The sequence below is a fragment of the Haemaphysalis longicornis genome, unplaced genomic scaffold, assembly GCF_048455015.1.
Source record: "Haemaphysalis longicornis isolate Haplotype H1 unplaced genomic scaffold, Haemaphysalis longicornis Haplotype H1 scaffold_4, whole genome shotgun sequence".
Taxonomy (NCBI): domain Eukaryota; kingdom Metazoa; phylum Arthropoda; class Arachnida; order Ixodida; family Ixodidae; genus Haemaphysalis; species Haemaphysalis longicornis.
The window spans coordinates 35446202-35459904 of NW_027526361.1; the positions used below are offsets into that span (position 1 = coordinate 35446202).

General features: G+C 50.6%; 1 protein-coding gene across 3 annotated transcripts in view; it reads right to left on the reverse strand.

The window, feature by feature from the left end:
• Window positions 1-8183: 8183 nt before the first annotated feature.
• The window catches only part of LOC144178499 (protein turtle-like), a 193336-nt gene continuing 187816 nt past the window's right edge, over window positions 8184-13703 (reverse strand). For all 3 annotated transcript variants that reach the window (XM_077706406.1, XM_077706408.1, XM_077706405.1), the window contains exons 10-14: window positions 13416-13443; window positions 12200-12303; window positions 10721-10851; window positions 9646-9991; window positions 8184-8867 (exon numbers count right to left, since the gene is read on the reverse strand). In XM_077706406.1, the coding sequence (XP_077562532.1) occupies window positions 9710-9991; window positions 10721-10851; window positions 12200-12303; window positions 13416-13443 (545 nt within the window). In that variant the 3' untranslated portion in view covers window positions 8184-8867; window positions 9646-9709. The remainder of the gene's footprint in view (window positions 8868-9645; window positions 9992-10720; window positions 10852-12199; window positions 12304-13415; window positions 13444-13703) is intronic.

The window sequence follows — 13703 nt, forward strand, 5'->3', positions numbered from 1 at the left end:
TACACGTGTCATCTCAGCGCCACGAGCTGCCGCCTGAGGTCTTGCAGCAGCACACCGTGCCACGACGCCACCCACCACCGGGAAAGTCACGGGCAGCGGTTCATGTGCGCGCCACCCTCAACAATGTTGACCTGGCCCTAGTTGCTGACGGCCCAATGGAGTGTGCCGCCGTGACAGTACGCATGGGGATAACGGACACTACCGTGGCCAGCGTCTACATCCGGCCGCAGAAACCATGGGACGCCGTGGCGCTGTGCCGGCTGCGCGCAAACCTGGGCTCGGACGCTGTACTGTGCGGCGACTTCAACGCACATCACCCTGCCTGGGGGAGTAACCGAGCCACTCGAAGGGGACGAGAGCTGTTAGACGCCGTCACCACCTGTGGACTGGACGTGGCCAACACCGGCAGCCCTACTTTCGTCCGCCCTTGTCGTCGCCGTGTCACGGTCCAGCAGTCATGCATCGACCTAACCCTGGTGACGCAGCGGTGCGCCTATTCCTGGGAGACCGCCGCCAGCACGTGGGGTTCCGACCACTACCCCATACTGGTCACCCCCGGGAACCACCGCAAGTGAGCCTACACAAGGGCTTACGCAGTCAATAGCTGGGTTGACTTCCGCAAGGAAATGACCAAATGCACCGAGGACCCTGAAGTCGACTTCCTCGCAGCAGTCGTGCGAAGCGCCGACAAGGCAACGGTACTAGGAGAGGTACCTCTCTGCACGCCAGTCCCGGACGTGTAGCTGCTACGGCTTCAGGCCCGCCGCAACCAGCTACAGAGGAAGGCTTTGTGAAGCAAGCGCTCAGAGGATTGGACGGAGTACCGGCGGGCGGACGCCCAATGCCGCCGACGGGCACGGCAGCGTCGCAGGGAGGGGTAGGAGTCGCTGTGTTCGTCCATGGACTCTCGCAAGGACTCGGGCAGAGCTTGGCGTATCTTTAAGGCTCTGCTGGGGCCTACCACCACCAACCGGCGTCCCTTGCATGCGGTCGCCATATCCCTGGGCATCACAGAAGGGGCCCTGGTGGAGCTGTTCGCCGATCAGTTTGCCAAGGCCGCTCAAACTCCGCCTCCAGTTCCTGCGGCCTCACCCGATGCGGCGCCAGCCACCCCACACGACCAGAAAGTGGTGTCTCTCTGCTCGACGGACATCACGCTACGTGAGCTGCAAGCCACCCTGAATCGATGCCCCAAGCGGCGGAGTGCTCCTGGTATGGACGGGGTTACGTACCACATGCTGCGGAACCTGGACGTGACTCAGTTAAAGCCGCTTCTGCGACTGTTCAATCGGGTATGGCAGACTAGTGTCCTCCCGCCACCCTGGCTCGTGAGGCCCATCTCGCCAATTCTCAAGGTAGGCAAGCCCTCGATGGAGCCAGAGTCCTACCGGCCCGTTTCCCTAACGTCGGCTGCTGGGAAGGTCATGGACAGTGCAGCCCTGGCCCGTCTCGAGTAGATTGCGGACCACAGCGGCGTCTTCCGGGAGCAGCAAAGCGGCTTCAGGCGGCACCGCTGCACGGCTGAGTTCCTGGGAGACGTCATCTCCATGCTGGAATAGGCCCGCCACGACAAGGAGGTGGCCTTCCTGCTCCTGCTGGAAATGCGGTCGGCATTCGACATGGTTGCCCACGGGGCCATCCTGGAGGCCCTCGACGGCATGGGCGTTGTGGGGCGCCTAGGAGGCTACATCCGGGCGTTCCTGCGTGACCGGACCCTGCGGGTGAAGGTCGGCCGGGCGACCAGCAGTCCTCGAGACGTCCGCTCCGGGGTGCCCCAAGGAAGTGTACTGAGCCCGTTCCTTTTCAACTTGGTGCTGGCTCCCCTCCCCGACTGCATCCCTCTAGGCTTGCGAAACCCAGTGGAGGTGGCGGTGTACGCTGACGACGTGGCACTCTGGACCCATGGCCCCACCAAAGACTGCCACATAGTCAAGGCGTGTCTCCAGGAGGCTCTGGGTGCATTTTCAGTCTTCCTCGAGAGCCGTGGCCTGCAGCTCTCGGAGGCCAAAACGCAGGCCCTTATGCTGCACCCGGGTGGATGCAGGGCTCGACGGGCAACACGGCCCATCACACTCAACGGGCGGCCTCTTCCCTGGCGGCCGACCGTGAAGTACCTGGAGCTACTCAATGACTGCCGGCTCACATGGCTCCCAGCTGTCAAGGCCCTCAGGGTACGCAGTGCACGGGTGCTCTAAGGGGTGCGGCAGCTTCTGTCACGAGGCAATGGCTGCTCACACCAAGTGGCGCAGCGCGTGTTCCTTGGCATGGCCTCCGCAGCTGTGCTGTACGCGCTTCCACTTGCCTACCTGGGACCACGACGCTGACAGGAGCTCGAGATCGACCAACGCCGCACCATCCGCCTCTGCCTGGGCCTCCCCTCCACGTCGCCGGTGGCGGGCACTTACACCGAGGCGGGCACCTGGCCCATCGAGATGCGGGCCTTGCAGACGGGGCTGCGGCACATCCAGCGCCTGCTGAACGTACGCGACGGGGCTCCGCTCCTGCAGAGGTTCCGTAGCCGGCCAAACTCGCACATGGGAGCGCTGCTCACTATCTTCGAGGAGGGCATCGAGGTTCCGAACCGACCCCGTTTGGAGCCGCCACCACCAGACACCGGGGAGGCCCTGCAGATCACCACGACCCTCCGCGGGGTCTGCAACAAGGGGACCACACCACCCCAGGCCATCCGCCACGAGGCGGCCGCCCTGCTGCAGGACGAGCTGAGCAGCTACCTGCATCTCTTAACGGACGGCTCCGTCAAGCACATCACGTGCGAGGGGGCGGCTGCGTGCGTGGTGCCTGAGCTGGGAGCCAGACAGAGCTGCCGCCTGCCCTTCCCCACTTCCTCCACGCGGGCGGATCTGGCAGCGCTGCACCTGGCCGACGACCTCCTCCTCGAGAGGGGTCCCCATAACCACCCCGGAGCGGTCATCCTCACGGACTCCAGGACTGCCCTGCTGCGGCTGCACGCGGCCGATCAACCCAGCAACAGCAGCGGCTACCCGGAGCGCTCCCTTGCAACCAAGCTGCGCACTGTGGCCTCCCGAGGCTGCGACCTGCGGCTCCACTGGCTGCCGGGCCACAGTGGCATCCGGGGCAACGAAGACACCAACGCCCGCGCCAGGGAGGCCCACCAGGGGAGCACCCCAGTCTCCCGAGACGTCACCGCGTTCGACGAGGCCCGCACTGCCCTGGCCCCCGTGGTGCAGACGATGCACCCCGACCCTCGGGTCGTGAGCGGCTTGGCGCCCAGACCGTTGCCCGCACGCATCAGCAGGGACGCCCGCTGCCTGCTTCTCCGCATGCGGCTCAACTGCTGCAATGTGGCGGAGCGTCTGCACCGACAAGGGCGCAAGGACTCCCCTACATGTGCGGACTGTTCCGAACTGGAGACGCTCGAGCACCGCGGGGCCGAGAGCAGAGCTCCACCGAGCGCTCCAGCGTCGGGGCCTTCTCAGCGCCGGCATGGAGGACCTTCTGTTCCCGAAGGGGCCTGCGGCAACCCAACGGGAAGTTTTCGCTTATCTGCTTCATTTCCTGGAGACGACCGGCCTTACGCAGCGGCTGTAGCCCGGAGTGCAGTGATTGACTGATGTGCCCGGACTGACAGCTTTCTAGGACTGACAGCTCTCTTTATACCTTTCTCTCTCTCTCTTTCTTTCCACTTTATCCTATAACTCCCCCTCTACTTCCCTTCCCCTGCACTGGGTTGTATGCAGGTGAGCTCCCTGCCGAGCTCAAAATATCCCCAGTAAATTTCCTTTCTTTTTCCCGTCGCAAACCAAAACCATGCAAATGCACTGCTACGCGAGACATTTCTCACCTTGTGTGGTCGTCCCCGGATCTTATGGAGTTGAGTTGAATACCCCTCATTGAGAGTCGTTACCCTCTCAATCTCGGAAATGGATTCCACAAACGAGTCGGCATCAAACCATCTTATTCTAGCTGTGGTGCACGCGCACACACGCATACACGAACGATCACGCACAGAAATACACAAGCACACGCATGCGCACATACAAACACACACACACGCACGCACGCATGCAGAGGTCGGTCGGTTGCAGTTCGAGCTCGAGCGACTTTATTTTGTTGTGGTTATGTTCAGGATCGACTAAATCCCTCACCGAACGTACCTGTTCGCTGATGCGAATTAATATATTACCAAATGTAAGAAACGCATTTGTAGTTCAAAGCGACCACGAGGAAAAATTATAAGCTCAGTTCACTAAAAATGTTTCGTAGATTTAGTAGTTCGAAAATATTTTGCCTATTTAAACGTATCGTTCAAGAGTAATTCGAAATTTTGGCCGCATGGCTGAATCGACAGACAGACAGACAGACAGACAGACAGACAGACAGACAGACAGACAGACAGACAGACAGACAGACAGACAGACAGACAGACAGACAGACAGACAGACAGACAGACAGACAGACAGACAGACAGACAGACAGACAGACAGAAATTTTGCTCTTAAATTGTCGAAGACAGGCTATCGTCTTTAAAATAACGTTTTGCTTAAGTTTCTGTTGAGGTACCGGGTTTAGGCATTTACTTTGGTGATAAAGGCAGCGGGTTTCCCAAAATAGCGCATCTCGCTACTGTGATAGAGCATAACCATGAGCTGCCATTGTGCAACATGTGGAGCGCATCGCTTAGAGAGGACACTAAATGCAAACTCGAGTTGGCCTGTATTAATATAGTGGAGTGTCATGAATACGAATATACAATTGCACCAGAGCACCCATCGCATCGAGTCAGAGCCCAGTGCTGTTGCTCCAGTGCTGTGGCCCCATGGCCGGCGATGAACGCAGATCCGAAGCCCGAGCGAGCGGGCAAAACGTGGAACATCATCAGAGCTCGGTGGCGACAATCAAATTCCTGGGTAATAGCGTGTATTGTAATAATGGAGGCCTTCCCTCCTTTGGTAATAGCTTTTGAGTGGGGATTAACTTGGTTGAATTTGTCTCAAGGCAGCCTATTTCCACTGGGGAAAGGAAAGGTTCTTTTGGAGACAAGTGGAAGGGCGCTTCGGAATACTAAATCGTGGCCCAAACCTCGAGGTGGACTGGAAGGCGGGAACCTGCCGTCCTCTTTATGACGCTCTATGACTGCACGCCATATTTTTTTTTTTGCAACAATTTGTATTTTTTGTTATAGTTCGGAGACGCGCACTAACGTGGGTTGGCGGCGGGGGATGCCAACGCGTCAAATGCATCGGCTATACGGCTCGTCGACTAGGTTCCTTCGAAGGGCTATTTTGTCGCTACAACAACGTGTATCGTAGGAGCATTGTCATTGCAATGAAGATTTCCGGTACGGAAGTTACACGGTCCACTCAAACTGCTGTTTACGAATCGCTGCCCTTTTTGAAGCTGAAAAAAGTTGACGCACGATACAAGTCTAAAGTAACGTAGCATTCATCGGACTGCTTTGGAGTGGAAAATGATTTCGATTCTGCAAGCCAAACGAAGAACATGGCTGGTGGGGAAGATTGAGGAAAATCATTAATTCGTTCGTGTGAATTTTTTTTATGTTCAAGATTTAAAGTAAGACCACCGTACGCTGAAAATCGAAGCTTTTTTTTTATCTAAGCAGCAATTAAGAGCTTGTGCGTAGATGTAAAGGAATAGAGGGCGAGAAAACCGCCCTATTTTGTCTTAGTGCTCTACTCATGCAGGGTGATCTTTTGACGTTTCACTGATATGGCCCTGTGTTTTATGGTGGCGGGCTGTTTTGTCACGGTACCCCAATCCACAGCGTTACAGCGTCGCATCGCATATCCACTCAAAGGAATTGCACAATGACGATGACAGCTGTCGTCAGAAGATCACAATCGATTCACCAATTCCCATTTGCCTCCGACGTCGGCATAACCAACAAAGATTCCCATGTACCCGATTAGTGGGACTTGTGAACGGCCATGACTGCTGCCGTCAGTGGCTCGCGACCAAAATGATCGCCTCCGTTTTATATCTTTCAGCCGAACTGTTCCTTTCATGCTTTTTTGCTACCTACTGAGCCGTCATTTATTTTTCCGCAACTAAGTGTTTCAGGAATTCTACGCCGCTGCAACCGACCGTCCAATGTAGTGTAGCGCCAAGGACCATATGACGATGTTCAACGAACTTACACAGTTCCACCGCTTGGCTCGAAGGACTCTCCAACCCCCGCACCCGGGGCGGAGCCGAGAGGAGGCCGTGCTGTTCGGACAACTACAGACTGGGTCGTTACCCACCCCAGTGTTAATGAAGCGTGTGTACCCGCAAGTGCATGTGAGTGATGTGTGCCGCGTGTGCCAGCGAGAAAGGGCCACCCTGACGCACATACTATGGGACTGCACCAAGTTCTCTGACGAAGCGTCGACAATTACAGCGATTCCGCAGCGGCTTGCGGATGCGGCGAAGTGCTACGACCAAGAAATCCAAACCGGGGGCTGTCCATCAGGTCTCGGCGGCTCTTGAAAGACAAAAGCCGAGCGAAACTGACGGGACGTTGCCCCCAAGTGCGACCGACCGCGGGAGTAGCATGCGCCGTAGTCTAGTAAAGACCACCCGCTGAGAAGACGTAAGGGAACGCGTCGCTGTGCCATTTAATAGTGGTGTCGCTCTGCACGCGACTAAATAAAATTGCTTCTAAGTTCTATCTATCTATCTACTCCGCCTTTGCTGATGCTGCAAGACTATGACGAGGCGTGGGGTGTAGGCGTTTGCTTAGCAGCAGCTTTCTGCTGCAATCGCGACGGATTCTACTGCTTCATTGCGATCTGAACATTCCCTGAGCCATGGCGGGCACCTTATCAGCGCGAATGAAGAAGGGCTTGACATGGCTTGACACGTATTGGAATGAGCCGACGCGATATTGTTAAGCAGCTCGGAAATCACCGTTTGCTACCGCAAAATCTGTTTTCCCGGCGGCAGCTTCAAGGAACCTATCAATAAAAACTTGACATCGTACGTGAAGTTTGGCGAGCTCAGTCAGCTCAAGAGTCTTGGTTCCTCTTCGAGTCGGTCTCCCGGAACGCGGGTGCGTTAGCTCGCATGAAGACTGAGGTGATAACTCAGGTTTTTGAATAACAGATTAAAGTCACCAATGAACTAGTCTTCAAATTGCACGTTGCGCATCAGATAAGACACTGGCATGCCAAAGTAGGTGGATTCTAAATGGAGCTTTGAGGTCAGTGCTATCTGTGGATGAAATACTTTCATCTGTGATTTTTTTTGTTTTTTTACGCTGGCGTACATTTGTTGTAGTTGCTGCTTGACCGACGTTCCATGTGATCCCCATGTTCTTTCTAAGCCACTGCCTTTCAACCTATAAGAATATAAAACATTTATGGGCAAGTAACAGGGCTTCGCATTATTCGCATAAATAGCGGTAAAACGTGGAATCGCAGTACCGCGTAGGCTGCAGCTTCTAGAAATGTTGAATTCAAAGATCACGACTTCACCAACTCCCGCAAAAACCTGGGTAAGGCTTGCCATTTGTCTGAATTTCGCCCACAGCAATCGTAAGGCCCTGTAAGTTTCAATTGAATCGCAGGCCGAACTTCTGACATTCATGTTCTGAGTTAATTTGTTCCGCCGTGACGGAGTGACACCCCATAACGCCGCAGAGAAGGCGGAAACAACTACCAAATGTTCACATATTAGGGACCGACGCAAAGTTCGGGATTTTAAATTCTGTCGCGAAGGCGAGAATACAAATTGAGAAAGAATGCACCACCGAAATAAGGCCCCAGGCCGACAATTTAGCAGTCAACCGAAATAGTAGCAAAAGACGGTTGGTTCGTCTAACGTTGCTATTAACTTAAATTTGAAAGGAAATGTGTGCTTATGAAGAGTGAAAAAGTCGCAATTCAGGTGCCTTATCTGTGGTCAGACGAAGAATATGAAAAGTCAGAGCTAGTTGGTTGATAATTCACTTGGTTTGCGGGTAAGCCTTTGCAAACCAACGCTACACGGACAAAAAATGTGGCGACACACCGTCGGGGTTGTGTGTCGATGCATTTTTGTTCGTGTAGCATTATTTTGTGTAGGCTACCCGCAAACCAATTGAAGTTGTACTTATTCCATACCTTAGACTTGCATACACCGGTCAGTCGTAACGACAATTAACATACGCACCGACTCCTGATTCCCTCCACACCTCCGGTGCACCTCCGTTGAAAGCATATTGGGAAAGTTATAAAACGACTTTATTCTCCGTTAACACACCTCCGTACGGATAACGTGCCCTGGGTACATTCATACGAGGTGTATCACATTTAGGCAGCACTTCCTGAGAGTACCTGAAGGACACAGAAGGTCTAGGTGTGCTCTACACGGCTGTCATGGCGGATCACTTGGCTACATCGGCCGGCCACACTTCCCTGTCTCTATCTCGGCGTCTAATTGTTCCTTCACTCTGTCACGAGCAGAGGCGAAGGAGAGCGGCTTGCCTAAACACGAGATCCAAGCGGTGCCGTAAGCGTCTTGTTTTCAAGGCTCCAGAACCTCGGAGCGAGTGACTGCGTTCGCACAGTATACAGTTGTCCGCATAGCTTCCAGGTCCGGGGCACATCACAGGGACGACACACTCACAATAACCTCAACACAAATAAAGCGACGTTTACCACATTTGAACTTGACGCAGACAGAAAGTGTTGTTTGATCGGGCGTAGTTCTCCTTCTTGAGAAACGGAGAATGAAGAAACAGCAGGGAAGCACATCACGTCGGTGATCTTGAAATGTATACGACACGAAATCGCAATTCTGCACACTGTACAGCCGTACGCGCACGACGCCGGTGCGAGGAGGGCGCTGTCGATATCTTCGTGCGGGAGCACACTTGGCACAGGCACGTTTCTCCTCCCAGCTCGCTCCTATCAGAATAAAATCCGAGTTAGGAACATAAAGCCAGCTACTCCGTTTGCTTAAATACATATAATCAAATCATCTCAGTGCATCCGTAACGCCTCCAAATTTTGAGAGGACTGAGTAACACCATACCATATTTTTACTTATTTTTAGCAAAATCCACAGGTGGATGGAGTCTGCAGCAAATAATGTTAAGCACCATTCACCCAGTTTTTTAATTATGATTGTATGTATATATGTAAGTATGTATGCATGTATGTATGCATGTATGCATGTATGTATGTATGCATGTATGCATGCATGTATGCATGTATGCATGTATTTATGTATTTATGTATGCATGTATGCATGTATGCATGTGTGCATTTATGTATTTATGTATTTATGTATGCATGCATGCATGCATGTACGCATGCATGTACGCATGCATGCACGGATGCATGTACGTATGCACGTATGTATGTATGTATGTATGTATGTATGTATGTATGTATGTATGTATGTATGTATGTATGTATGTATGCATGTATGTATGTATGTATGTATGTATGTATGTATGTATGTATGCATGTATGTATGTATGTATGTATGTATGTATGTATGTATGTATGTATGTATGTATGTATGTATGTATGTATGTATGTATGTATGTATGTATGTATGTATGTATGTATGTATGTATGTATGTATGTATGTATGTATGTATGTATGTATGTATGTATGTATGTATTATAGCGGCAAAATAACCATTAACAACAATGAGAGCTTCAAGCTCGAACCTACCCGGAGCCCTTGGGAACTCCTGATAGGGGAGCGAGGATGTCGCGAGGTATCTCCGTCGAGCGTCTTAGACGGTGCTCTCGAGCGAGTCGCTCGAGGCGACGGCAGCGAGGTCCTCGAGGTTGCTGCGGGAGCGCCGTGGTAGCCTGTGCGCTGGCGCCAGCGGCCGCAGCACTGCGCTTCTCGGGAAGTCGACACGGCAGCCAGTCTCCGCATCCTCGGCCCCGACCTCCATGTAGACCCGATGCGGCCGAGGCAAACTCGATGTGGGCCCGGCGGGGCAGAGCCGGCGGGTAGCCATGGAAAACGACAGTTCGGTTCCGGCGGCCGTACCCAGCTCGTGGTCATCCTGTGTTGAAAGAATTGGAAATTTGTGGTTTTACGCACCTTTACACGGTTTTATACGTGGTTTTACACGCCGTTGTAGGACTAAGGATTGATTAAAACGATCTGGGGCGGGAACTTTAACGGGCCCAGCAGTGTCGTGCACACGGGTGTTTCTGCCTCTGATCTCGATTTGAAAAGCAGCCGCACGTAAGAACCCACTCGCGCGTAAGTTATCGAGGTTGGTTGGTTAACCCTAGCTTCAATGTTACGCTCCATCAAGTACACGCATTTTGTTCTGAGCGCTTTAGTGTATATTTAAGCCTGCAATGATTATATGTAAGGAGACCAGTTGTACCTGCAAAATGGTTGTTTCGTGGTACTGAATTTATCTATCCTTTTCCCATTCATTTCTTTATAGCTGGTGGAAAATCAATGCTTATGTTAAGCACCCCGCTTTTCTGTGGTAGTAAAAAATAAATAGTTCACAGCAGTTCTAGCTACGGTCAAATCAAACAAGTAGCTGCCGGGTTTATCCCAGTTTGCAAAACCCTACGCTTTTGTTTACCTGTTCGCGAACTAAGGGTGTGAAACACGTTGGATCAATTACATTGTTCTAAGGGTCTCTAAGTGTATTATGCCTGATTCTCTCTAGTCAATAACTTCGTCAGAGCAAGTTCGCAGTGGTTCGTGCTATTGAGTGAACACGGAAGTAAAATGACTGCGATATTTAGTCTGAATTCTGAAAGCATACCTTGTCCGTAAAGTGGCTTTTCCATGACAGCTCGCTGGTCCCGGTTTTTTTGGTGGATGCAGGGAGGGTGTAGTAGTTGGTTAATGGCTCTTTTGCGTACACCGGGTTTTCGCCTTGGTCGCATCCATAGGCTGAAGGGAAAAAAAGCAGATGCAGTTAATGCTAATACCGGTTTGAAGCTCTGCTCAAGCTTAAGGTGACGCTTATGACCGGTTTCAGCATTTTCCAACGAAAACGGCATCGTCTGGGGCACATTTAGACGTGAACGTTGTTGCTATATTTGTCTGGTCCACATCGATGCTCGTATGTCGTTGCATATTTAAAACGTGAACCGAATTCGTGATTTGGAATGATAATCGGGCTTTTAGCGTCGGCAACTTTTGCTTTCTGTTACCACCCCTGCATGCTTTGAGATCATCATTATAAGATCCGAAATTTTTATTGAACTGCGAAGCGGACAAAATCCGCAATAATTCAACTTGTAAAATCAACAACAAAAGTATTGAAACTTGAGCTGGTCAATACATGACCGAAGGAATGAAAAAAGCCCGGCGGACGGGACACAGGAAAAGAGCAACAAACACGCGCGCTGACTAGCGACCGTATGTTTTTATTGCTTCAGGACATCTGCTTCAAGACACCGCATCAGTAACTTCTCAGACGCAGACAAAAATAGTTTAAAATAAATGTAGTCCAACTAACAAACAGAAACACTAAACACAAGTCCGCTTACTCACTTTGAATTCGAAAGCGTTATGTCCTGTCCTGGCGATACTTATTAGATAGTTCTTTAATGCTATACCGTGTTTAAGTTGCTTTGTTCGCTTTTATTTCTTAGTTGTTTGTCGCGAATTACTTTGAGTGGTAGACTGGCAACCCTTCACGCCACAGTCACCCCAGAATCAGAGTTATCCGTGGCCGGTGGCTCCCGTTCTACTTACGGGCCGTCAGGTTCAAATGTCACAGGATATGACGTCACTGCCGCCCACACTAGGCCAAATTTTTTTCCGCCTCTGGTGACATGTTGAAGCAACGCGGTGGTAATGGCTGCTTCCCTGGAGGCCCGGGTTCGATTTTGAAACGAATTTAACTGTGCTTTATTTACTCTTTACAAATGCGGAATTTTTTTGTACCGGACTACAACAACAATAACGCCAGATTTCCACACAATGGCACACGTAAGGCTTTCCTTTCAAAAACACGGATGCTTAATTCCACCCGCTTTGTTTATATGAATAAAAAGACGAAATTTTCCCGCTGGCTTTTTGCCTTTTAAGTTTAGACAAAATTTTGTTTCAAACAAATAAGATAGTTTCGCATTCACATTCATGATTTGGCCTTTATAATTCATTTATTTGCTCTATTAGGTGTGCCAGTACAAGCTACACAAGTGTTATAATCGCTCCCACAGAGAAGGCTCCCTGAGTTAACTGGAATGAAAATGAAATCAGCGCTACTGTTTTCATAACAGCCACCTACACTTGTACGTGACTTGACAGAGGGGAGTTGCCGGTATTATGTCTGGTCCTTTTTCTTCGACGTCTCCGAATTCATCATTGTCCTTTTTCAGGAGCGTACTGGACCTGAGAATAAAGAGAGGTGATTGAAAAGATCGTGAGGATTTTTACAAGGATACAGAACTTGGCTGAAGAAATCGTGATTCCCAGTATGCGCTACACTATTTTGGAAATGAATTGCTAGTTTTGTGGGCCAATAAAGTTTGTCTTCAAGGACAATTTTACCAAAAACACACAACCTCACGGAACAGTGCAAGAACGCTCTATTTATTACCGTAGCTATTTATGCATCTTTCGTAGAGAAAACATAAATCTTAATTGGTAGCAGTGCCTGCATTAAGATAAGTACCGACAGCGACAAAGGACTCAGCTCTCTGTAACGGGGTATTGTGAAACGCGCAATGTTTCAGATATCAAAGCTGCTGCAAAAACTGTCGTTATCTTGCTGCAAGTTCACCCCGAATACGCACATATGGTACGTTGCAAGAATTGTAACTATATTATCTTTAATTCGGGTATGTAAACATGGACGTTATATCACTCTACTGAAACTAGAAAGAGAAGACGTCTCTTTCCCCCAACCGTACTGCACGAAAATACCAGAACTCGAACTCCCCGTGTTGGTTGTCTGCCTCAGTCAACTGATTATAAAGGCGCATAATCAGGCGACCTAACTACTCAGTGGTTAGCACCACTGCCAAACATCTTGTCCATTTACTTTAACTTTACGAACGAACGCAAAGCACGAGTTTTCAGTCACGTGACTTGTGGTGAACATGGTGACCGGTGGAACTTAAAGGTCAGATGACTTGCTAGCCGTACGCGCCACGGCATCGCCTGGAATGTTCGATGAATCTGGCTGGATTACCGTCACTAACATATCAAATTTAAATTCTCCTGCAGGTTGAGGAACATGGTAACGCGGACAAAAATTTGTATATTCGTATAAACTTCCGCGGGAAAATTTCCCCGTTTTGTGACAATAAACGCGCTACGAAAAATGGGAATAAGGCCCAGTAAAATCGAGAGTACAAATCACATACTTGACCTGTTGTGTACATCTGCGCATTAATTAGAAATTCCGCATGAACGAGCTTACGGCCCTATCTTTTACGAAACAAGAACGCTAGTTTACGGCTACGAGAACAGGCTGCTAATACGTAGGAACTGATACTTACTTTTCGTCAGCAGGCTCGCTGTAAACATCTGCATTAAGGCAAAAAATGCAAAACCAAAAACAATTATTTTTGCACGATATTTTTCTCAGAATAAGTTACGAATCTGTGAAACTACAAACAAAAACATTCTCCAGAGGGGCCCAGGATCAATTGCGGCCACGGCGGCACTTTTTTTTATAAAGGCAACAAACCAAAACCCGGCATGTCGATAGTTCGATTCCCGTTAAAGAACCTTTGGGGGCCAACTGGTCCATTGCGTTTTGTTACGGCACGCCTATAAGCCCGATG